The 26,485-nt window shown below is 39.7% G+C and overlaps 1 protein-coding gene across 3 annotated transcripts in view; it reads left to right on the forward strand.

The window, feature by feature from the left end:
* The first annotated feature begins 536 nt into the window (after positions 1 to 536).
* SLC35A3 (solute carrier family 35 member A3) overlaps positions 537 to 26,485 on the forward strand; it is a 61,361-nt gene continuing 35,412 nt past the window's right edge. The window contains exon 1 of one of the 3 annotated variants that reach the window (XM_037024651.2): positions 537 to 973. Coding sequence is in view for 2 of the 3 variants with exons in the window: in XM_037024657.2 (XP_036880552.1) it covers positions 1,417 to 1,434 (18 nt within the window). In the remaining variant the exon portion in view is untranslated. Of the gene's footprint in view, positions 974 to 1,295; positions 1,435 to 26,485 lie in introns of those variants that run through there. The other 2 variants (XM_037024657.2, XM_037024648.2) reach the window with 2 other exon arrangements.

The raw sequence follows: 26,485 nt of genomic DNA on the forward strand, positions 1-26,485 counted from the left end.
AGTTTTAATCATCCAATATAGAGACGTAGGTTTAATTTTTAATAGTATTAGGTTAAGAGGAAAGGGATAATCTTGCTCTATTTGATGATCAAACTGGAGCTAGAATACTAATTTCAGCTTATCCATCATCAAAATTGGCTGCAGTGGTTGGAGGGTTTCCAACAAAGATATTAGCCTTTAAAAGGTAATGCTGTGTAGGGGATCCGTGAAGCCAGAAGGGGGTTAGTCCCTTATAAGTCGATTCATTCGCCCTATTTGCTCTTTTTTTCCTCTCCTGGTTAATGGCAGTAGGCCCATTGGTTGCGCCTCTTTAGGCTCTGCTCCACCTCAGGTCTCAGCTAAGGTGGCAGAAACGGTCATTCCAACTGAATGAGCCTTCCAGACTACTGCGTGCGGCCTGAACCAGAGCTAATCTCGCCTATTTTCAGTGTCAGTGACAAGTCATTTCTAGAAGCGGGTTTGTTTGCTTCCTGGATCGGCCTCTCCACTTCCAATCAGGGTCCTTTGCCCCAGTGGACTTTGTCTCTCCTTTTTCATCTGGATACACTCCGCAATCGGACAGCCTCGCAGAGGCCAGCGGCGGGAATCATTCTGCCTGCCTCGTCCCCTCAGGACACATCTAGCAGGAGGCAGTGCCCCGGGCCTTGGCACGACAGTGAAACAGGCACCGAGGACTGCCCGCGGAGCAGCCAGGGGTCCCGCCTTCAAAATCAAACTGGCAACTGCCAAGCTGGAGCCGTCAAAGCCGAGCCTGGAACGGCGTTTGCCCGGACCAAGGCGGAAGCCGGAGCATTTGGGAGACGGGACCGCGGGATCCCGGAAACGGCCGGGCCGCAGCAGGCTGGCTGCTGCAAAGGCGGCAGGAGCGGTCGGCGCTGCGCGTCAGGGCTCGCGGGGGACCCGGCTGGCTCCGGAGCCTGGGGCTCCCAGTGGAGCTGAGCCGCGGCCCCGAGCCGGCCGAGCTGCACGGGAGGTGAGCACGTCACGCTCCTGGGGAGCGGTGGGGGCTGGAGGCCGGCGGCTGCAGCGCCCGGCCAGGGCGCGAGAGGCTGCTGGCGTGGCCCGAGCGGGAGGTGTGCGGGCGTGAGGTCCGTCTTAGTGAGGGGAACGGTGTCGGAGACCTTAAGTACGAGCGAAGTAGGGGTGGGAGCGGTTTGAAGTGACACGTTGAACTCCGAGGGACGACGTGTGGAGTGTGCTGGGTGGAGGAGGAAGGGCCCGCGGAAAGGGGTGTGTGCCTCAGAGCCTGGGGCGTGCGGATCGAGGGGGCGGGTGGGGGCGGGTGGGCCCGCGCCCTGCTGGCGGTCATTCCTTCAGTGAGAGTCCGCCGAGGTCCCGCTCCGTGTGTCACCCAGTGTTCGCGCCGATCCGCCAGACCAGGACCCTGCACTCGAGAAGCCGCAGGGACCTCACGAAATGCAAAGTCTCTCCTTGGTAAGGCTAATACGTAAGCAAGTGCGTGTTCCTTTCAGAACAGGTGTGTATGTTGGGTGTGTATGTTAACATTTATTTAAACCAACGAAACACTTCCCAGGAACGCTGGCTCAAATGAATTAAAGAATAATATTAAATATAGTAATGAACCTTGCTTAGTAAACTATATTTAATTACGTTAGAGGACTGGATCTTTTGCTATGATCAATTGCATGCAGTATTTGAAAATGGAACCAGAGTGTTTTTTTTCAATCGACATTCAACTTTGATAGTTGAATGAAATTTGATACCGTTTTCCGCTTGGTTCACTTGCTTACTCGTTCGCACCTGTAAACTCAGGTTTTTCCCTTTAAGGTAATGACTACTAAGTTTACATTTCTGGTTCTCACTTACCCCCCCAGATATTGATTCTACTTCTTCAGCATCTGAATTTACTTCTTACCTTTTTCATTTTCACTACTTTGAGCTTAAATGTGGCTCTTCTTTCCTCTTCTTACTTACATTATATTAGTGGCTTCCAAACTGGACTTGCTGCCCTCAACCTGTCACCATTCCAGTCACAGCTTCCATACTGTTTTTTAGAGCTAGAGTTCTTATGTATTATTTGGTTACTCTTTCCTCAGAAATATTCAGTGACTCTGTTGGCTCCAGAATAAATTTGAAATGATTTAGGGTGACATTCAAAGTTCTTCACAATTTGGAGCTGTCCCTTGCTTCAATCAGACCAATATGTCCCTTTCATTAAAAAAAATGACTTTATTCACATATCCTGTCTTTTTAGCTAAATCATAGTAATTACTTTGAAATATAATTTGTGAGTATGCTTTATGCATACCTGCCTTATTTTTTTAACCCAAGTATTGTTGATACACAGTCTTATGTTGGGTTCAAATATACAACACAGTCATTCAACAGTTATCCACATTATTAAATCCTCACCCTCTCTAGTGCAGTTACTATCTATCAACATAGAAAGATGTTACAGAGTCATTGACAATATTCTCGATGCTGTACTATGTCCCTGTTATCAACTTATACTGTAATTGGGAATTATTGTGCCTCTTTATCCCCTTCACCCTTCCCCTCACACACCCCAACCTCTCACCCTTGGTAACCGCTAGTAACTTCTCCATGTCTATGAGTCTACTGCTATTTTGTTCCTTCTGTTTTGCTTTGTTTTTGTATTCCACAAATAAGTGAAATCATATGGTATTTGTCTTTTCCCACCTGGCTTATTTCACTGAGCATACCTGTCTTGGTTTATGCTTACATCCTTTCTTCCTACAAGGAAGGCCTTCCTTACCATTTTTTGTAGAAAGTCTACTTAGTCTTTAACACCTTAAATACCACCCTCTTTTAAAAAAAGTTTTTTACTTGAGGTATGATTGACATATAACATTGTATTAGTTTCAGATGTACAATATAGTGATTTGGTATTTGTATATATTGCAAAATGATCTCAGTAAGTTGTTAAACACACCCATTGCCACACAGTTACAATTATTTTTTTATGCAATGAGAACTTTTAAGATCTGCTTTCTTAGCAACTTAGAAATATACATAACAATATTTTTAAACATAGTTACCATACTGTTCAGTATTTTTAGGACTTACTTATTTTATAACTGGAAATTGCCACTTCCTTCTTTGAAAAAGCTTTCTGAAGCCTGCCATTATATTGAACATTATTTTTTCTTGTGTGCTAGGCTTTATAATTTTATAATACTTGCTAAATTATATTTTACTATAGTTATTTGAGAAATTTTTCTGTACTACCTCAGAGATTTATTGCTAGGATCAAATGAAGTACTATAACATGGAACAGAAAAGCACTTTCAAGTGTAAAATTGTTGAGAAAAATCTGAAATAAGATTACACTACTACGTAAGTTATCCTTATCTCCAGGATCACTAGAGATTTCTCTGAAGTTTACATCAAGTTGTCCAACTTCAACTTGAAGGGCTTTGGGAAAAAGGCAGTTTTTGTTTTTAGTGATTCCAAATCAGAAGGGTAGGAGAAAATTGGAGATGCTAGTTTGTAGAGCCATAGCCAGATATTGGAAAAAACTAGAAGAATTCAGGATCCAGTCCAGTTTACAGGTATATAACAAAACTTCAAAGTCAATGAAAAGCACCAGAATCTGATATCCACCAAAGTATGCTACTGACATGTAATTTTTCTCTCTGCAGTCATCTCCATTTTTACCAGAGATAATCACAGTAAGACTAATTTGTCTAGTCTCATTAAACTTGACCTGATTATTAATATAATTGCAGCAAGAATAGCAGCTGACCATATAGGCTCTTCTTAAGTCTGGAATTTTTTGCTGGAATTATTCAGAAGGAATTTCTGATTGGACTTTTAAAAAGTTCTCAAGGCTGGGAAGCTTCTCAACGACTTGCCATGAGATTTCTTCTGCAATAACTACAGATTTGAGTGATTCCTCTCTTCTCCTCTTTTTGAGTTCCCCAAGAAATCCTGAGGTTCTTGGGTCTGCCAGGAAATGACCTTCCTTGCTCACCTGTTAAGACTGGGAACCCTGAAAGCAAAATAGTAGGTAGTTTTTTTGAAGGGGCTTTGTTGGCTCTATAAAATTACCTTTCGTTCCTGAAAGCTGACTAGTAACATCCTTTGCAAATGTGGCATTCCAGTGAAAGCTTTGGCAATATAGCCAATGTGTCCAGTCATGTCCTTTTACAAGGAGAACAGATTCCCTTTAAACTTATGCAAATAACTATTAACATTGAAGTAAGAATACTCACTAAGAGTTTCTGAATTCTGAAAGGATGAGGTCAGAAAAAAAATGTTTCAATTGTGTTTACACATGTATACTTTGCCAAATTGCCGTAAGTTACAGAAAGCTTAAGAGAAAAGGTTTCCTTAAATATGTTAAGCAAAATGTTTAAGAACCAGTAATGTTTCAAACAAAACCTTACATAAGAATTATAATCACTCTCATCAGTTTATTTAGCCTCATGAAAATAATTCTTGTTTTGTTTGATCATGAATTAGTAGTTTTATGAATACATCAGTTTTTTCCATGGAGGTCTGCAAATTTTTCCAGTTCAATGGTATGATCTTAAAGTTATTAGAAACTTGTATTCTAGAATACTTGTAAGACTCCTTGTCATGAACTTTTTTTTTATTACGATATCATTGATATACAATCTTATGCTCAGATTTCACATGAGCAACGTTGTGATTACTACATTCCCCCTATTATCAAGTCCCAAACACATACCCCATAACAGTCACTGTCCATCAGCATAGTAAACTTCTCTGTGCTATACTTCCTTCCCTATACCCCACCTATATTATGTGTGCCAATCATAATGCCCTTAATCTTCTTACCCTACTCTTCCCATCCACCCACCCAGTCCCTTTCCCTTTGGTAACTGTTAGCCCATTCTTGGGTTCTGTGAGTCTGCTGCTGTTCTGTTCCTTCAGTTTTTGCTTTGTTGTTAAATTCCACAGATGAGTGAAATCATTTGGTACTTGTTTTTCTCTCCCTGGCTTATTTCACTGAGCATAAAACCCTCTAGCTCCATCCATGTTGTTGCAAATGGTAGGATTTGTTTTCTTCTTATGGCTGAATAATATTCCATTGTGTATATGTACCACATTTACTTTATCCATTCATCTACTGATGGACACTTAGGTTGCTTCCATTTCTTGGCTATTGTTAATAGTGCTGCGATAAACATAGGGGTGCGTATGCCTTTTTGAATCTGAGAAGTTGTATTTTTAGGGTAAATTCCTAGGAATGGAATTCCTGGGTCAAATGGTATTTCTATTTTGAGCTTTTTGAGGAACTTCCATACTGCTTTCCACAATGGTTGAACTAATTTACATTTCCACCAGCAGTGTAGTAGGGTTCCCCTTTCTCCACAACCTCGCCAACATTTGTTGTTATTTGCTTTTTGTATGGTGGTGATCCTTACTGGTGTGAGTTGATATCTCATTGTGGTTTTAATTTGCATTTCTCTGATAACTAGCAATGTAGAACGCCTTTTCACATGCCTGTTGGCCATCTGAATTTCTTCTTTAGAGAAATGTCTGTTCATATCCTCTGCCCATTTTTTAATCAGGTTATTTGCTTTTTGAATGTTGAGGCATGTGAGCTCTTTATATATTTTGGATGTCCATCCCTTTTCGGATATGTCATTTATAAATATATTCTCCCATACTGTAAGATGCCTTTTTGTTCTGCTGATGGTGTCCTTTGCTGTACAGAACTTTTAGTTTGATATAGTCCCACTTGTACATTTATGCTTTTGTTTCCCTTACCTGAGGAGATATGTTCATGAAAAGTTTGCTCATGTTTATATTCAAGAGATTTTTGCCTATGTTTTCTTCTAAGAATTTTATGGTTTCCTGAATTACATTCAGGTCTTTGGTCTTTTTTGAGTTTACTTTTGTATATGGAGTTAGACAGTAATCCAGTTTCATTTATATCTGGGCTCTCTATTTTGTTCCATTGATCTATGAGTCTGTTCTTGTGCCAGTACCAAATTGTCTTGATTACTGTGGCTTTGTAGTAGAGCTCAAAGTTGGGGAGCTTAATCCCCCCCATTTTATTCTTCCTTCTCAGGATTGCTTTGGCTATTCGGAGTCTTTTGTGATTCCAAATGAATTTTAGAACTATTTGTTCCAATTTGTTGAAGAGTGCTGTCAGTATTTTTGATAGGGATTGCATTGAATCTGTAGATTGCTTTAGGCAGGATGGCCATTTTGACAATATTAATTCTTCCTGTCCAAGAGCATGGGATGATTTCCATTTATTAGTGTTGTGTTCAGTTTCTCTCAAGAGTGTCTTGTAGTTTTCAGGGTATAGGTCTTTCACTTCCTTGGTTAGGTTTATTCCTAGGTATTTTATTCTTTTTGATGCAATTGTGAATGGAATTGTTTTCCTGATTTCTCTTTCTGTTAGTTCATCATTAGTGTATAGGAATGCAACAGATTTCTTTGTATTGATTTGGCATCCTGCAACCTTGCTGAATTCAGTTATTAGTTCTAGTCGTTTTGGTGTGGATTCTGTAGGGCTTTTTCCCATACAATATCATGTCATCTACCAACAGTGACAGTTTAACTTCTTCTTTACCAATCTGGATGCTTTTTATTTCTTTGTGTTGTCTGATTTCCATGGCTAGAACCTCCAGTACTATGTTGAATAAAAGTGGGGAGAGTGGGTATCCTTGTCTTGTTCCCAGCCTTAGAAGAAAAGCTTTCAGCTTTTCACTGTTAAGTATGATATTGGCTGTGGGTTTATCACATATTGCCTTTATTATGTTGAGATACTTGCCCTTTATACCCATTTTGTTGAGAGTTTTTATCATGAATGGGTGTTGAATTTTGTCAAATGCTTTTTCAGCATCTATGTAGATGATCATGTGATTTTTGTCCTTTTTATTGATATAGTGGATGATGATGATGGATTTTTTAATGTTGTACCATCCTTGCATCCCTGTGATGAATCCCACTTGATCATGGTGTATGATCGTCTTGATGTATTTTTGAATTCGGTTTGATAATAATTTCATTGAGGATTTTTGCATCTATGTTCATCAGGGTTATTGGTCTGTAGTTTTCTTTTTTTGTGCTGTCTTTGCCTGGTTTTGGTATTAGAGTGATATTGACTTTATAGAATGAGTTTGGAAGTATTCCTTCCTCTTCTATTTTTTGGAAAACTAAGGAGAAAGGGTATTGTGTCTTCTCTAAATGTCTGATAAAATTCAGTGGCAAAGCCATCTGATCTGGGTTTTTTTTTCTATTTAGTTTTTTGATTACTGATTCAATTTCGTTGCTGGTAATTGGTTTGTTCAGATTTTCTGTTTCTTCCTGGATCAGTCTTGGAAGGTTGTATTTTACTAGAAAGTTGTCCATTTCTTCTAGGTTATCCGCCATGAACTTTTTGAAGACAAGAATTTTGGATCATAGCTGCTTGTAAAAGCTTTTGGAACAGCATCAGAGTAAAAGACTAACTATCTGTAAATGACAAAAGACTTTAACTGTAAATGACAAAAGACTTTAAATTGGCCATTGTTAAAGAACTCATGAGAGTTCATTCTAATAGAGTTGACAACGTAATTTGTTTATTCCTGTGACACACAACATGTTAAGATGATAACTAGAATTATGACATAATATTATACCAGGGTATAACAGAATTTAGGAATTTTATATGATTTCTGGAACACTTATATTAACATATACTCTTACAAATGTAAACTAAAAAGGTTAAATATCAGTTCTTATTTGACAGTGCTTCCTATATAATTTATAAAATAAGACTAATTAGTTTAATATCTCTTTATAAGGAGAGAGATCCAGTCTTTTGTGATATTCCAGGGGTCCTCTGGAAAATCTCAGTCCAAGGTCAAAAAAGATAGGGAAAGTTGTCAAAAATATAAAAATGTTTCAAAACATCTGATTAAATAGGGTCATAGATCATTGTGAGACAATACTTAATTATCCATTTAACCAAAGTGACAAAAACTTTGAAGGTAAACACTGAAAGTTACAAACCTATTAAAAAAAAAAAACTTAGCTCTTTTAATGGAGAAGACTGTTTTTTACTCTTTTTTCTCTCAAGTAATCAGACATCTGATAAAGACAAACAGAAGCACAGGAAGTTACTTTGATAAAACACAGATTCTTTGTTTCCTGGGCAGATTACTTAAAACAGAAAGAAAAACCTTTCTCAATCTTATGAGTCTCAAGAGCAAATCCATAGTCCCAGAAAACATTGTCTTTTTAGGAGAGAGAAAACTCTGTTCTATTTTTACATCAATGTGCTTTTGATATTAAGGCTTATTTTTAAAACCCTTATAATAAGTTCATTCAGTTTTAGCCAGCTTGACCACTAAGTTTCTCTCTTTCTCTCTTCCCAACTTCATGTCTATTTAGTTTTTTCCTTTATTATATTCTTTCTCATTCTGGAACAACCAGTTATTCTCCTTTAGGACAAAATTAATTTTCCCTTAATAAAAACATTTTCCATATCTCATTCCTTTTCATGCCAAAATACATCCTACTTTCTTTGCATACAGAGTTTTTTCCTCTTATTTCTCATTATTTTAATTACATGCATTAATTAGAATTCTTAACTCTTAGAAACATTCATTTCTAGTAAAAGGTAGGAAATAAACAGTTGTGAGCTGTCTGTCACATACCAACATTCTGTAGATTGGCAAATATATGGCTACTTCATTTCTTAATTTATAGAGGTGTATACTTCCTCCTAGTAAGTAAATTTTTTTCAGTGAGGCACAAGACATGTTTACTAACAAACCCAAATATCTTTAAATGCTCTTATGTATGAGGTCAAAATTAGGTGAATTTATGTTCAATAATTAATGTTTCAGTATTTGGCCTTTTTTGGAATGATCTATATATATTCAATGAATATCCATCACTTGACTTATCAAAACTCTAAGGGTGTAAGTTACCAGAGAGATTTGAGAAATTATTTTTAAGCAGACATATTATAAAAATAGTCATTGTTGAAAGTTCATTTATAAACTTTTATATTTATTTAATTTACTTGTTTTAAACAAATATGTTTAGATTATTCATAAAAATCCAATGAAACATTAAACAGATATCTATCTTAAGTTGTTTTTCTCTGACAAATTTTATAACATAGAGATAATATGAGTTTCTTTGACTTGTAAACCCAGGTAGAAAAAGTTATATGTCTTCATTATATTTAATGTTGACAACTCAGGAGGTACAGCTATTTTTTGTTTGACTGGGGGTTTTTTGTCTGTAATTTTGGCTTGTTTTGTTTTTTGATTTTTGTTTTTTTTTTAACTAAACCAACAACATTCTTAATTTCAAGGATTACCCAAGTCACATGAACTAAAAAACATTTGGTTTAGTGTCTTTATTTCTCTGAGAGAATATATAACTACGATAGCACTTTTTTAAGTTAATTAAATTGAGCTCTTTCACAAAGTTTTGCAATAACATCTGGAGGTAGAAAAATGTCACACATTTATAACATACACAAATGTACAGACAAGCACAAATAAAGATCTTATTATCTTTCCTTTTAAAATTTTAGCCATGTGTCAGGTACAGTAATACAAAACTCACTATTTTATAAAAGAACAGTTTGATCCAAATTGTGTTTCTGGCAGATTGGAATAAGATAAGATTACCTGTACAGATGGCTTAAGCTTTTGCTGTTTACATTTTAGTATTGTGGAGGCTTTCAACATTATTCATTTGCCTATTTTCCAAATAGCTCCCTTTCCCTTTTTACCTCAGATAGTTTTATCTGGATAGTTGTCCCTGAATCCCTTAAGAGTCCCTGATAGGAAGCCTAAAATTCAAGTGATTGTAGGAGTCTAAAGTTCCAGTGACGAGCTAAAGTAAGAAGAGAAAAGTCTGGTGGGGGTAGACAGAGGGTTGACAGAGGTAGGAGTTTAAAAGTGGACACATCAAAGGATTGAAAGGAACTGAATGGAAGATTGAAAGTGACAAAAGGAGGCAAGGAGAAGAGGCAACAAGAGGTCTTAGGGGAGCCAGTGTGGAGAGACCTTGTTTCCCAAAGAAGCCAATAAAGTTCCAAATTATCTTCACCAAAATGGTGCCAACAGGGAGAAGGTGGACAGAGTTGGCAGGGCAGATAGTCAACAAAGTTTTGAGAAGAGGATTTCAATCAACAAATCCCCGTGGGAGGAAGAAGATGAAATAGAAAGGCTTTAAAAAAATAGCTTCCATTAGGCTCTGAATATCAGCTTCCAATTAGACTAAGTTGAACATTAAGGCTCTTGAAAAAAAAAAAAAGAAACCTTTCAAATATCTCACCAGGTTTCAGCTGGGAAAAACAATAAATATTCTTGGCAGTTTTGAACTCCTTTTTTAAAAATGATTTTTTCCTTTCTCTTTCAAACCAAAAGTATACCTAACAAGTGACTCAAAGTCAAAACCAATAAGCCTTGTATGATTTAACCATGATGCAAGAGACATCCCCAAAGAGGGTACAAAAGATATAGCCCTCCCAAGATCCAGTACCATTCCCAAAGATAGCCGAAAGACATCTTCAGAACTATCCTATGACACACATACTATTTTTATCCCCATTTTATAGATAAGTGAAAGGAGGAACAGAGAGGGTAAGGAATTTGCCCTAGTTATCAAGGAGTGGAGAAAGATTGTGAAGTTAGGCAATCTGAATTGAGAGGCATATTCTCATATACTATGCTAACTGACTCTAAAACTTAGGCAGGTTTAAACACTTAGGCTTTACTGCAAGAACCACACAAGACTTACTGCAAGAACCCATGGGCCATGAATTGGTAGCTTTTGAAGCCAGAGAAATCTTGCTTCCTATCTGAGCTCTGACATGTTATGCAAGGCAAATTATATACTTAAAATCTGACAACCTCAGTTTTTAAACCTGTAAAACAAGTCATACCTCCTTTTACAGATTAAATGAGATTTAAACGAGATAATTCCTGTAAAGCACCTAGCACAGTGTCTGAAATGCCATAACTGCTCAGTAAATATTCACTTATTAAGTTCTCCTCATGAAGTTACAATTATTAGAAAACATTTAATGAGAACCACAGTCAGCATGCATCTAATGTTTACCAAAAAAATCCAAGAAGAATGAGTGAATTAAATTTACTTATTCTTTATTTACTTATTCTTTTATAAATCCAACATAGAGTAAATACCTAATATGTGACAGGTACTCATAAGGAGATGCAGGAAATACAATGATGAATAAAAGAAGAAAATGCATATATGTCAACAAATTAATTTGATAAAACTTATGAGTGGTATTATAAAAGATATGTGCAAAACTGCATGGGAATATAGTAGAGGGAAGACTACAGTTTTCTTGGAAGACTTAGGAAAACTCTGAGAGTAGACTTGTATTTCTTGAGGCCTGTAAAGTATGTAGAAATTCTACAAGTAAAGAAGAGGAAAGTATTTTTTAAAAAGAGGGATATTTGTTCAAAGTATGCATGAACAATACATATTTGAGACAAGTAATAGTTTATGGCAGGAAATTTAGGTTGGGGCCAGAATCTGAAGGACTGTTTGATGTTAAGGAGTTTGTGCTGTATCTTCTATTTGGTAGGAAGTCAGTTAACATTTTACAAATAGGAAAGAAATGTGATCAGAAACACATTATATGAACTTATATGCTGTATGGTAGATAGAGTTGTGAGAGTCTGAAGGCTGTCCCCATCAATTAGGAGGTGGAGAGATACAAGACTTAAACGGTAAATACGAAACAGGCAAAATTGAAATATTCCGTGTAGTTTATAAACCCAGAGTGTATATAAACTACTAAAACTGGAGGTTTACCTGGGAATGGTACAATTTCATGCTTAGAAAAGGTGGAGTTAAAAAAAAAACAGTACATAGCATTTGAATTCTAACAATGGAATTTTGTCCTTAGGGGATGGTGGTAATATTCCATTTATTACCCACACATGATTAATAGCTAGGATTTTTTTTTTGATCCTTGAAAGTTTGCATTCCAAAAATCCATAAATACCAGCTTCTTTTATATGTTCTATTTATTAAGTTTCAGCTAAATTATTTTCACTGATAACACATTTTTCTGAAATTTTTACTATTTGTGTATATACTACAAAGAAAAACATTTTAAGGCCTCTCACCTTTGAAGTTTATCCTCGGGCTGAATTAAATAAATAGCTAAACATTATTCTTGATTACTCTTGTACATTTTAATATATAAACATTTGAAAAACAGGTAGAAAACACTGGAACCTTGTTATTAATGTTAATGCCTGGTGAGCAACACTATCTTATAGCGTGACTATATTATTTGTGACTTCCTGCATATAGATACATATGTTTCAGATGGCATATTTTAACACATGGAGTATACCTGAAATTGCACAGTCTTTAAAGGAGTCAATTTGAGAATAGTCCAGTATGGACAGAACACTTATAATAGGGAATTGTTTTCTACTTTATAAACTTTAAAACTGATTATCTGCTATTAATATTTCAAATTATAACAGCAAAGACACTAATAAAAATAGTGACAATCTGTACTTTCTCTTGCCTTTTATGCCCTTTAAAATAGCACAGGAATTGATGTTACCCATCAGCAGTAGCAGAAGGATCACTTTGTGACATGGGTCAAGTCCTTACAAAACTAAACTAGCCATTTAGTTTTGTGAACCATGTGGATGGGCTTTGGACCTGCCATAACAGAAGATTACTAGAGTAATGCCTCACCTGTTTGGAATCCTTGATTTGTTATTGAGTCTGGCATTTATTTTTACAAGTATTTATTGAGCACATACTATGTGCCAGGAACTGTTCTATAAGTTTTCAGTACTGAAAACTTAAATTTTAATTAGTATCACTGGTCTGATAGTGACAACAGGACTAAGCTCCCTCTGGAGGCTCCAGGAGAGAATCCATTCCTTTCTTCCAGCCTCTGGTGGTTGCAAACATTACTTGGTTTGTTGCCAAATCACTAAAGTCATCAAGGCCAACATCTTCAGCCCTCTCTCTGTTCCACCTTCACATTGCTTCTCTTGAGTAATTGTATTCTCCTCTTTTGTTTGTCTTTATAAGGATGTTTGTGTTGGCATTTAGGGTTCTCTTAGCTAATCCAGGATAATCATCTGACCTCAAAAACCTTAATTTCATCTGCAAAATGCCTTCTTCCAAATAAAATAATAGCTACAGGTTCTTGAAATTTGAACCTGATGTATTCTGGGGCCGTTATTCAGCCTATTTTAATCCTCAGGCATATCTTGATCTCTGGTCACATGCTAGGACATAGAGATTATAAAAATACATAGAATATAGGATCCTGAGATTCTGTAAAGTTGTAAACTCGATTTGCTTCTTACTTTAGCCTACAACAGGATCAGATTTTTAGATTTGGTTTTCAGAAAAGTTGACTTTGTAGCTAAAGGAAATAAGTTGTTTTAGGACAGTCATAGAAGCTTTCTGATTTCTTACCTTGGGCTGTGAATTTGGACCACAAGTCCATTATTTCCTTTCTCCAAGTTTACTAATGGACATAGAAGCAAGCAGTGGACACCATTATATACCTATTTCCAGTAAAATGAGGTAGCAACTACTTGATCACCCAAAGCCTTACCTTGACTAGTTTACAGGTGATATTTAAGTAGATTTTGCCTTGATATGGTAAACTAGTATCTCCTTTACCACTGGTAGTAGGTCATTAATGGCCTTAAATCCAGTCAGATTAGAAAACTGATACCAGATTACTATCATTATGGTTCTTTTACCATGGATCCACACTTGATATCAATAACTGTATCAGTTAAGAGTTCAGTAGAGAAACAGAAAACTTTATTATTATGGACTAGGGCATTTATAATAGGAATAAAACCTTTCACAATTGTGAGAGAAGCAGGGGAAGTAGATGTCAAAGAAGAAAGTGTTAGATGAGTACTGAAAAGTCACTAAGCAGCCCTCCTGAAAGACTGATGTGAGTACACAAAAAAGCTTTCAAAGGAATCTGGGAAGCCAGCCATGTCCTGTAGCCAGAATAGGATCATGCAGTAGAGCTGATGGAAGAGTTTATGGAAAGTTGTCACCTCTGTATAGCTATCTTTCTATGTCCACAGTCAAGAGTCTTGGTGGGGAGCCTGGTCCCACTGTAGAGTCAGCAGTTAGGAAGAAAAGCTAACCTAGAGAAGGGAAGAGTGAGGGTAAACTGGAACCTGCCGAAACCTCTATTTCTGTTTCACTACACTGAACTCTGGGACTTTTCCAAGAGTAAGGCTCTTGCTTCACTTTTGCCTTCCAGATTTTGTACAGATTTTGTGTTTAGCCAATTCTAACCTGCCATTATACAGAGAAAGGGATTTGGGGAAATGTGTTTGAGTGTAGCCAAGTTGCCATAACATAAGGCATCATAATTTCTCTACTTTTCCTCTTGCACCCTATGTCATAACAGCTAATATACTTGCACTATTTCTTGAATTATTTGAACAGTATGTCTTGCATGCTAAGGAAAAGCCTCTTGCAGAAACAGATTATATTTGTCTCATTCATTATTGTGTACCCATTGCTCATCACCGTGCCTGACCATAGTGTGTGTTAAATATTGATGGCAAGTTGTGGAGATTTTGTAGTAGCTGTTTTTCACTTATGTCTCCAATCTCTTTGCTCTTGAACCTTCACTAATGGTTAGTGCCTCTGGCCCCTACCTGGCTGTTACACTAATCTCTGTTCATTATAGAATACCTTCAATTTCTATCTTTAGCTGTAAGTGGTGGGAAATGACCATAGCAGAAAGTGGTAGAGCAGAATAGCACAGGGGTGGGGAAATGGGAGAGTGAGGAAGAGTACATTTTTACGTGGCACCATGCATTCAAAGGGGGATCTTAGAGCACTTATTCGGTCATTGTTTTCCAAATCACTGACATTATATAAAGAGTACAGTAATGCTGAACAATTTTTAATCTAAAAGTTAGAATGCAAATAGGTTTTATATTTGTATAGTTAAAGAAATATTTGAGCACTATTCATTTTATCTGAAGGTAAGAATGGAAACTCTGCAGTCTGTGAAAGAACAGGTTAAAAATTGACAGAACCTTAACTTACATATAGTTACTGTTGTCTTATGTAAACAGACACCCGACACCTGGAGGAAGAGAGGGAAGGAGAAACAATGAAAAGTTGTTTAACTTAGAATAAAATAAGAACCAGAACAGTAGATCTTAGAGTTAGTTGTTAAGTGTTATTGAGCAGGATTGAACTTTTTTAAGCACTTGAAAGTGAACTAATTTAATGGAAATTATTCTATCATACAAACAAAATTGTATTGTATTGATAGAGTATATTACCTTCAACTCATATTTCTTTTGCTTTTATAAAAAAATGATTTTTTAAAATTTTCCACAGAATTATCATGGATTTCAAGTATGACATATTGTTACTTTGGGGGAATACTGTATCTACTTCTGAGATAGTTTGAAAAGAAGATATATGAGCACCAGTGTCATAAGTAAAATCTGTTGTTATTTCATTTGTCAGTACTTAGTTACAGGTTTGCAGTTTTAAAGTTTTGACATCATGGAAGATAATGGACAAAAAATTGCAACTGAGGTCAGCATTCCTGTATGTATTTACTTTTTCTGTTCATTTACTTGGGAAAACCTTTAAAGTTACAGTTTTATACCAATAGGTGTTTCTGACCAGATATAATGTGAACTTACGTGTTTTTTGTATGTACTCTGTTATGTCTGAACCTCTAGTAGATTATTATATTATACTTAGGGAGTATGCTTCAAACTAGTGTTTAGAAAGTGTAAATATAGCTAACTAAAACCTGTTAAGTTTGAAGTTTAGCCTTTTGTTTTGACACTAGAAGGAAAATTGATTTGCAGAGTTCCTTAGGTATTTAGTAGTCTTTAAAAATCTATATAAATTTTATTACAGTTTAAAAACATTTTAATTTAGGACTTTTAGTGACAGGAGACCTCAATAAATATATACATTGTCTTAGTAGATATGATGGACTTTATATACAACCTAAAGATTATATATATATTGGTATGCTATTGGAAAAAGGTCTATAGCCAAACTAATTTTCAGATTTATCTAAACAGACCTATGTATGTCTGAGAAGATGAATAAAAATTATTAGTATAGAGTGTTTTGAATATTTCAGAACTTAGTTAATGCATATCTAATACAATTAATGATGGTATAAACAACTGTTTTCTCATTAATCCTGATTAATTTGGGGTTAGAGAGAGTAGCAGTGTACATTAATGGTATATATGCCTTATGTAATGCATATGTTTTTTTATTGAACTATTGTTGAACAATCTTATATTGGTTTCAGATTTACAACAGAATGGTTTGACAGTTACCCACATTATTAAATTCTCACCCCCTCTAGTGCAGTTACTATCAGTCATCATAGAAAGATGTTACAGAATTGTTGACTATATTCTCCATGCTGTACTACTATTCCCATGACCAATTTATGAGTGAGAATATTTGTGTAATGCATATTTTTAAACATTTAAAGCCTGTAAAGTAACAATTATCTGACAGAGCATTGTAAAGCAAGGATCTTCAGGTGCTACTTTAATGAAAATGATAATAAATCTAACTTTATAAATATTAAGTTTATAAATCAGAGGAAAAATAGTTATTGGAAATAAAGTGCAAGATTTAGTAGAGTGACTAACCAAGCCCTGAAATCCTTGTGCAAAGGACTTTTCCATCTAGTACTAACAGTGGTTGCTGTAGCAAGTCAGTATGACTGTGTATACATACATACACAAAGATTACAAGTTATTATTATAATAAAATAATTATACACTAATAATCATATACTAGTTCATTGTTATGTATGTTATATATTACTATATATATATACTCACAGTTTATAATTAAAAATTTAGACAAAAGTTTTAGGCTAAAAATTGAAATTAGATTAATAGAATAATTATTGTGTGTGTATTAGAACTGAAAGAGATGAGAAATCATATAAAGTATTAGATTTTAGAAAAATAATACTTGTGGCTTGCATAATATTTAGGAGCTACTTTAGAAAAATGTTATGAAAAATTTTAATCTTTTAAATTTAAATTTTTAAAAGGAGAAGAAAATTATCTTCAATGTTAATGAGGACAGTGGGTAGATAAAATGTCCACTCATTTGATGGACATTAGAGTTGTTAGGAACAGTGAACTAGGTCTGTATATCAATATAGATGGAAAAAGTGTTGAATAAAGTAAGGGAGATGTCGCGTGCCCTGTCCTCGCCGGCAAGAACAGCATGCAACAACAGCAGGATTCTTCTGCAGAAAGCTTTATTCTTCAGCTCTTTGTGAAACAAATGAGTTGGGCAGGACCCAGAGGGGAAGGAGAGGCTTGCTTATATAGTTCTCATGCTCTGACCTGGTTGGTGTGGCTCCATATGCCTTATTAGCATAACCATTTGGTGGGTCTCATTGGTCCTTATGCCAAGGCGCAATTAGCATGTAGTTTAGTGGTGTGGGATGATTTGTCATTAGGAAGTTCGGGGCCTTCCGGCTGCCCTGCATTGGGCGCTATTTTCTGAGCGCGGCTGCCAACATCTCCCCCTTTTTTGTCTAACAGAAGCTCAAGGCGGAACTTGCCAGCAGAGGCGGAGACAGAGGCCTGACCTCCATTATACTTCCTGATGCCCCCTTTTTGGAGAGGGGTTCTGGGCATCTACCCCTATGCAGTCAGGCATGCCTCTCAGAGGGGTCTAAGACCTCTTGCAGTGCTTTGCCTCGCATCCTTTGGCTGGCGTTGGGACCGCTTGGTACAAAGGGTTTGGACCCTTTTTCTCAACACTCTTGCACCATGAGCTTCTTAAAGAAAGCTGTGATTAAGCATTGAGGTACTCGGGCCTGGTGCAGTGCCACATGGGCTCAGGGTGCAAGAGCTACCTCAAGCTAAAGCCGAGCTTCCTTCTTAAGCATGTTGAGCCACACTTGGGGAGAGGCGCCAACGTCTATCGCCATTAGGGCTTGAGCAAGGATCACCTTGTCCTGCTTATGTTGGTTGCGGAGTCTGCATAACAACCAGAGTAAGAGCAGGAACCAGTTCCAAGCAGGAACACGCCCATCCCAGCCATGCCCGCCCACTCCTTGACGTGGGAGAGAGCTCTGAGGAACCAGGAAGAGAGTCCTTCCGCTACGGAGATATCTAGACGGGTGGAGTTGATGTGGATAATTTCTCGCCGCAGCTCTTCTAGTGTCCCATCGAAGTCTTGGGACCAGTTTCCTGAAAGATACTGGGACAGGTCTCGTGACAGATTAGCTGCCCGTGTAAAATTTTTATATTGAATGCTAGTGATGCAGAGGGCATGATATTTCCGCTCACATCCTAATTGGGCCATTTGCCAGAGCACCTCTATTTGTTCCTCCACGAGATCTATGCGTTGATTGAGGATCATTATTCCTCCTTTCAGTTTGCCATCAAGTGTGGACTGTTGGTCCAGGGCAGAAGCTACTGAGGCTGCAAGGTTATTGAGCTCTGTAGCCGATTTGATGGAGGTGTCTAAAGCTATACCAGCAGCGGTGGCTGCGACCGCGGTCGCGGAGATCAGGAGCACTATGGCGGCTGTAACACCGAAATCGCGCCTTTCTCGAAACAGAGTCATGGTGTTAGGGGCGTCTACGGGAACAGGGACCCAACGGGGGATGCGGACTACCAAAGCATTGGTAAAGTTACACGCATCCCAACACTGAGACAGAAAGCAGGTTTCATTGGAGCAGGAGTCAAAGCTACTATTGGATAAGATAAACAGAAATGGGGGGTATACGCATACTGGAGAAGGTGGAAAAAGGGAATTAGGTGACTCTGGACCTGATTTTGCTGAACACGTGTAGTTCTCGTTGTTATGGGTCATGATCATGTTCCAGTGTGCGCGCATGTGGTTATTCTCGCACCAAAAGGTGATATTTTTTACACCGATTCCCCCACCCTGGAGGGCGGAAAAGGGGGAGAGGTCGGTACACGAGCCATTGACTCTACACAGCATCCATTTATGGAAGGGGTTCATGCTCAGCTGCTGACGAAACTCGCCTTCGAGCACCTTTACTGGCCACTAAGCCTCATTGGCTGGCCGTCCCTCCATATCTGGGGAGATGGTAAACTCTTGCCTCTCAGTTGCCCACGTTACTACAGTTGACTGACAGTCAGTCCAGGGCCACAGCTCTCCCTCATAGTCGCTCACACAATGGGAGGCATATTTGGGTTGACGAGGCCTGTCGGTGGAATTGTTCTTGGGAGAGTGTACAAATGTGCCATTGATCCAGAGAACCATCTGGTGGATAGTCATGTTCTTATAGGGCGGGCTCCCTTCCTTATTAGGCCCTTCAAATTTAGCTGACATAACGGGGAGGCTACTGGCCTCTAGAATTATGTCACTGAATCATCCGTATTTCCTCCGTTTCAGGGAGATACAGCCAGCTAGATTCTGAGTGGTGAAGCATAATGACCCATTAGTTACGAAGGATCGGTTTTCTCCCAGGGGAGCTACTAGGGTGTCTTTAACTAAGTAGGGCAAGTTCATACTAGCATTGGTAGTGAAAAAGCGCGGAAAAATGGCTGCATTGAAACGGACAGGCACAGGCTTAGGAAAGGCAGACAGGATTCCCCATCTCAATACTCCCTGAGTCGGGGTCTCCAGTGTCAGGAGCAGGGTCAGGAGGTACAGCGAAGTCATCTCCTTTGTTTAGGACTTTCCTCGTTAGGCGCTCCGGGATCCAGAAGGGATTTTCTTCACCCTGGGGGAAAACACACACAGCTCCCCTGGATCTGATTATGATTGGATCTGGGCCCTTCCATTGGTTAGATAACACGTCCTTCCATTTTACTAGTTCTTGTGGGTCTTTTGGCCACTGATTATGGCGATCTGCTGCTGTATGGCCTTGAGCATCCAGATTCAAAAAATTTATAGTGAAAAGTGCTAGGGCTATGGCAGTTTTTGGTGTGGGGGGTATATCTTCAATTCCCCCTTTTTGTTTAAGTAAATAGGATTTGAGCGTGCGGTTCGCGCGTTCCACAATCCCTTGACCCTGTGGGTTGTAGGGAAGGCCAGTGATATGTTTTATCCCCATGTGATGACAAAATTGAGCAAATTTTGTAGAGGTATAGGCTGGGCCATTGTCTGTTTTCAGAATCTGTGGTAACCCCCATGCGCTCCAAGCTTCAAGGCAGTGCTGGATGACATGGGAAGCTTTCTCTCCTGACAATGGGGAGGCAAAGATGACTCCTGAACAAGTATCCACGGATACATGTACATATTTCAGTTTCCCAAAAGACGAAATATGCGTCACATCCATTTGCCAAACTTGTAAAGGCCTAATACCTCTGGGGTTGATCCCAACATGAGGTATGGGAAGGAAGCTGCAGCAATGTTGGCAGCTAAGGACAATGTTCCTAGCTTCGGCCCTGGTTATGCTAAACCGCTTGCGCAGTGTTTCGGCAGTGACATGAAATTGTGTATGGAATTTTGAAGCTGTGGTGATAGGGTCTAGCAGGGGAAAAGCTATATTTCTGGTTGCGAGGTCTGCCAGGTGGTTGCCTTGAGTCATAGGCCCGGGAAGGCCTGAATGTGCTCTGATATGAGTTATATACAAAGGAGATTGCCTATGAAGTAGTGCTGATTGTATCTGTTTGAACAAAGTGGCTACTGGGCTGGACGCTTTAATTAGCCCGGCCACTTCTAGAGATTTGACTGCATTAACTACATAACAGGAGTCAGACACAATATTTAAAGGTTCAGGAAAGATTTGTAGGACCTCTAAGACTATGCGACATTCCACTATTTGTGGAGTGTCAGGCGTGTAGCCTTTTGTCACAACTTTGCCATCATGGACATAGGCACCTGTCCCTGTCTTAGACCCGTCCGTGTAAACTGTTTTTCCATGAGGCAGCGGGGTTAGGCTAGTGACCCGAGGAAATACTAGGAGATGATTTTTGGCGAAGTTGATGAGGGGATGTTTAGGGAAATGATTATCAAAGGTTCCTGAGAAACTGTAAGCAAGTATGGCCCAATCATCGTTCATAGCACATAATACTTGTATCTGTTCTACGCTGTAAGGGGTTATAATTTTAGCTGGAGCCTCTCCGAAATGTGTCATGGAGGTTTTTACTCCTCTCAAAGCAAGTTTGGCCACGGCTGCCGGATAGTACTCTATTGTCCTAGCCTGAGAGGCTTGGGGATGGATCCAGATCAGTGGGCCGTGCTGCCATAAAACTGCTGTTGGCAGCTCCGGGGTGGGAAGCACACACAACTCAAAGGGTTCATTCGATTGCACTCTATTTAATTGTGCTGTCATCAAAGCCTGTTCTACTTTGCGAATGGCTTGTAATGCCTCAGGTGTGAGGGAGTGCGGTGACGTTAGTTGTGGGTCTCCTTCTAGGGTTTTAAATAGTGGAGTCAATTCAGTGGTGGGTATCTTTAAGTATGGGCGCAACTAATTAATATCCCCTAGGAGTTTTTGGAAGTCATTCAAATTTCGCAATTGATTATGTCTTATCTCAAGCTTTTGGGGGCAAATTACATCTGTGTAAATGGTTGCTCCTAGGAATTTGCTAACACTAGATTTTTGGACCTTCTTGCTTGCTATATTCAGTCTCCAATTTTCTAGGGATCTAGTGAGATCTATATATGCTTCTTCTATTTCCGCTGGTTGTGGGGAGCAAAGAAGGATGTCATCCATGTAATGGATGATCTTTAGCGTGGGATAGGTCTTACGAATTGGGTCTAGCGCTCGCTGAACGTACAGTTGACATATGGTGGGGCTATTTGCCATTCCTTGAGGGAGGACCTTCCACTGAAATCTGGCATCGGGTTGTTCATGGTTAATAGCTGGCAAAGTAAAAGCAAATCTTTCCTTGTCCTTGGAGCTTAGAGGTATAGAAAAGAAACAATCTTTAATATCTATTATGAGCACTTTCCATTCTTTGGGTAAGGCAGAGAGGAGTGGCAGTCCCCGTTGTACGGGTCCAAGCATTCTCATTTGAGCATTTACTGCTCTCAGATCATGAAGCAACCTCCATGATCCTGACTTTTTCCTGATTACAAATATGGGTGTGTTCCATGGGGACACAGAGGGTTCTAGGTGTCTCACTTGGAGCTGCTCTTGCACTAAGCAATGAGCTGCTTCTAATTTTTCAGAGGATAGGGGCCACTGAGGAACCCATACGGCCTCCTCTGTGAGCCAAGGTATGGGCATGGCATCTTCAATGGCCCCTATGAAAAACCCAGGCCGTGACGGTCATTCTTTACTTTGGGCAGGATGGGCTCTATGTGTCCCTGTTGGTGTTTCCCCAGCCCCTTGCCAGGGATGTATCCCATGTCCATCATCATGCCTTGGGCGGGGGTGGAGTATTCATTAATGAGTTTGAGGCCTAAGTCTCTCATGACATCCCTCCCCCATAAATTGACCGGTAGAGGGAGTACATAAGGGGTGACTGTACCCTCTTGTCCTTCAGGGGCTCGCCATTTCAATGGTTTGGCACTAATTGAAGGGCTTGACTCATATCCTAAACTTTGTAATGAATGTGAGGATTGGGTCACAGGCCACTTGGAGGGCCACCAGGTTGCAGAGATAATACTTTTATCTGCTCCAGTGTCTAGGATTCCCTCAAAGCTCTTTCCCTCTATTTGAAGAGTTAATTTTGGTCTGTCTGCTAAATCTAATACTATGAAGGCTGAATCCCAGTCAGAGGAGCCGAAGCCCCTTTCTCCCCTCTCCGTGTTGGTAGCAGGATAGTTGGCATGGAGACTAGGTAAAACTAAGAGCTGGGCTATGCGGTCTCCCGGAGATATAGGGTAGATTCCTCTAGGGGCCGAACACATGATTTTTACCTGTCCTTCATAATCTTGATCTATGACTCCGGGATGAACTACCAGGCCTTTCAATGCAGCAGAAGAGCGCCCTAGGAGTAACCCAATGGTATTTGGTGGTAGGGGGCCTTTAAAGTCTGAAGGGATAGGCTGAACTCCCATCTGTGGAGTCAACACTATTCTGGTGGTGGCACGGATGTCCAATCCCGCGGAACCTGAAGTGGCTCTCCTTGGGGGGCCTGGTTGTTCCCGAATGACACTTGCGTGCTGGTTGCCCCATATATTTGCGGGCCCTGGTGACAGGGGCCCCTCTGGGCGTTTTTTGGCAGTTCTAAGGGTTTCCCTTCTATATCTTTAATAGACCGGCACTCATTGGCCCAATGCCTGCCTTTCTTACACTTAGGGCACAACCCAGGGGTCTTTTGGGTTGTTTGTTCTGAAGCTGGGCTCCTACACTCTCTCTTTATATGTCCTAATTTCCCGCATTGAAAGCATTTGATACTTCTGTTAGTGATCCTGGCTTGTTTGTGGCTCTGTAATATGGCCGCGGCTAGGCCCGCATTGGTGAGTGGCCCTCCTATTTCTCTACAGGCTTTCAACCAGGCATGTATCCCTTTTTGTTTCCAGGGTGTTATCGCCTGTCTGCATTCCTTGGTACATTGTTCAAATACTAATTGCTCTACTAGGGGCATTGCTTGTTCCTGATCTCCAAATATTCTGCCTGCGGCCTCCATCATACGAGCGACAAAGTCAGAAAATGGCTCGCTCAGCCCCTGAATAATTTTTGTCAAATTGCCTGATACTTCTCCTTTGTTGGTGAGGGCTTTCCATGCCTTGGCGGCGCACGTGTTTATTTGTGCGTATACCTGTAAGGGGAAGGCGGTCTGGTTGGCTACCCACTGTCCTTGGCCCGTCAGCATATCATATGACCACGCAGGCTGTCCTTCGGCCGCGTTTGCGCGTGCCTGGGTCATGCTGATATCATGCCACAATGCCTTCCATTCTATGTATTGCCCCATACTAGAAAGGCATGCCTTAGTTACATATTGCCAGTCTGCGGGTGTCATGGCTGTCTCTGTTAATCTCTCAACTTGTGCTATGGTATAGTTGGCACTGACCCCATACGCTCGGACGGATTCCGCTAAGTCTTTAACTTGTTTATGGCTCAGGGGCTGGTGAGAGCGTACACCGTTATCCTCAAATACAGGAAACATTTGTCTAATTGCCTGAAGAGTATCTGGGTGGCAAAAGGAGAGTGCGCCACTCACGTAAGGTGGCGGGGCAACGGGCGTCGGGGGACACCCTGCTTTCATTTTTTCCTTGGTCCGCTTTTCAACTTTGCTGGTTCCCTTACTTCTGCACTCTGCGGTTTTATTTTCTTCCCCTTCCTCTGCGGACATTAATTCCTCCTCAGATTCCCTATTGGAGAGTTGGAGGTCCCTCAACTCTTTCCAGGGGTATTTACTATTTTCTCCGAGGCGATTGTCACTCGCTTCTCGGGGTCTTTCGCTTTTGCTCTAGGCGGGCTTTCTCCCTCACTCTGGGGTTTCTTTACCTTCGTTTTTGTGGCCTTTTTTCGGCCGCGCGCGCTCTCTGTTTCCCGTTCCGTTTCTGACATGCTCTCTTGGATATCTGTCAATGCTCTCTGACCTTCTTTTATTACCTTTTCACATCTCTCATCTTGCAGACAAGCTCTAATCAGTTTCCAGAGGGGCCTGGTGCCTCCCCTCAGGCTACCCTCCTCCTCCTCTCTATCAAGATCTTTCCCCAGTTTGTCCCAGCTCCGGATTGAGAGGGACCCTGAACAAATGAACCAGGGGGCCACACGGTCTATCTCCTTCACAAAAGATCCTAAGACTTTGCTGGAGACCTTCAAGTTTCGCTCTTTGAGAGCTGTCTGCAGCGCCGTGACTAATGACGGTGCATTCCCCATGGTGCCTCCTTATTTACAGAGAACCATCAACCATCATCCTAAAAAGCAGGGGCCTCTCGGAACTTACCCCTCCGGGCTTTCTTCTGACCTGCAGTTCTGAATCCTCTCCAGATGTCTGAAGGGTCCTCCCTGTGCCGGTGATGTTCTGGTTCCCGGGATTCGGCACCACTTGTCGCGTGCCCTGTCCTCGCCGGCAAGAACAGCATGCAACAACAGCAGGATTCTTCTGCAGAAAGCTTTATTCTTCAGCTCTTTGTGAAACAAATGAGTTGGGCAGGACCCAGAGGGGAAGGAGAGGCTTGCTTATATAGTTCTCATGCTCTGACCTGGTTGGTGCGGCTCCATATGCCTTATTAGCATAACCATTTGGTGGGTCTCATTGGTCCTTATGCCAAGGCGCAATTAGCATGTAGTTTAGTGGTGTGGGATGATTTGTCATTAGGAAGTTCGGGGCCTTCCGGCTGCCCTGCATTGGGCGCTATTTTCTGAGCGCAGCTGCCAACAGGGAGATGCTGAGTAATATGTACAGCTGATGCCACATATGTATATTTAAAATAATTATGGCACATGGGTATGTCTATATATGTATATAAAATTTTTAAAAGTGGACTGGAGATATATATTCCAAACTCATGATGATCAGTTCCTGTTGGGGAGGAAGAAAGGAATAGAACTTCAAGTTGCTTTACCAATTTACATTCCCACCAACAGTTTTGGAGGGTTCCCTTTTCTCCACATCCTCACCAACCTTGTTTCTTGTCTTTTGGATAGTGGCCATTCTGACTGGTGTGAGGTCTCATTGTGGTTTTGATTTGCACTTCCCTGATGATTAGCGATGTGGAGCATCTTTTCGTGTGCCTGTTGGCCTTCTATATGTCTTCTTTGGAAAAATGTCTATTTAGGTCCTCTGCCTATATTTTAATTGGGATAACTGGTTTTTTTTTTTTTTGTATTGAGGCATATGAGTTTTTTAAATATATTTTGGATGTTAACCCCCATCAGATATATCATTTACAAATATATTCTCCCATACTATAGGTTTCCTTTTTGTTCTGCTGATGGTATCCTTTGCTGTACAGAAGCTTTTTAGTTTAATGTAGTCCCAGTTTTCATTTTTTATTTTGTTTCCCTTGCCCTGGGAGATGTGTCCAGAAAAAAATTTCTCATGCTTATGTTCAAGAGATTTTTGCCTGTTTTCTTCTAAGAATTTTACAGTTTCATGTCTTCTATTTAGATCTGTAATCCATTTAAAGTTTACTTTTGTGTTATGGAGTAATCCAGTTTCATTCTCATGCATGTAGTTGTCCAATTTTTCCAAAACCATTTTTTGAAAAGACTGTCTTTTCTCCATTGTATATTCGTGGCTCCTTTGTCATATATTAATTGAATATATATGTGTGGGTTTGTTCTGGGCTGTCTATTCTGTTCCACTGATCTGTGTGTCTGTTCTTGTGCCAGTACCATAATGTTTGATTATTTTAGCTTTGTAGTATTGCTTAAGTCCAGGAGCATGATCCCCTCAGAGCTTTGTTCCCCTTTCTCAAGATTGCTTTGGCTCTTTAGGGTCTTTTGTGGTTCCATGTAAATTTTAGAATTATCTGCTCTAGTTCATTGAAAAATGCCACTGGTATTTTAATAAGGATTGCATTGAATCTGTAAATTGTGTTGGGCAGTTGGCCATTTTGACAATATTAATTCTTCCTATCTGTGAGCATGGGAAGCATTTCCATTTATTTGTGTCTTCTTTAATTTCTTTCATCAGTGTCTTACAGTTTTCAGAGTATA

Source organism: Manis javanica, chromosome 4 (genome assembly GCF_040802235.1).
Source record: "Manis javanica isolate MJ-LG chromosome 4, MJ_LKY, whole genome shotgun sequence".
Taxonomy (NCBI): domain Eukaryota; kingdom Metazoa; phylum Chordata; class Mammalia; order Pholidota; family Manidae; genus Manis; species Manis javanica.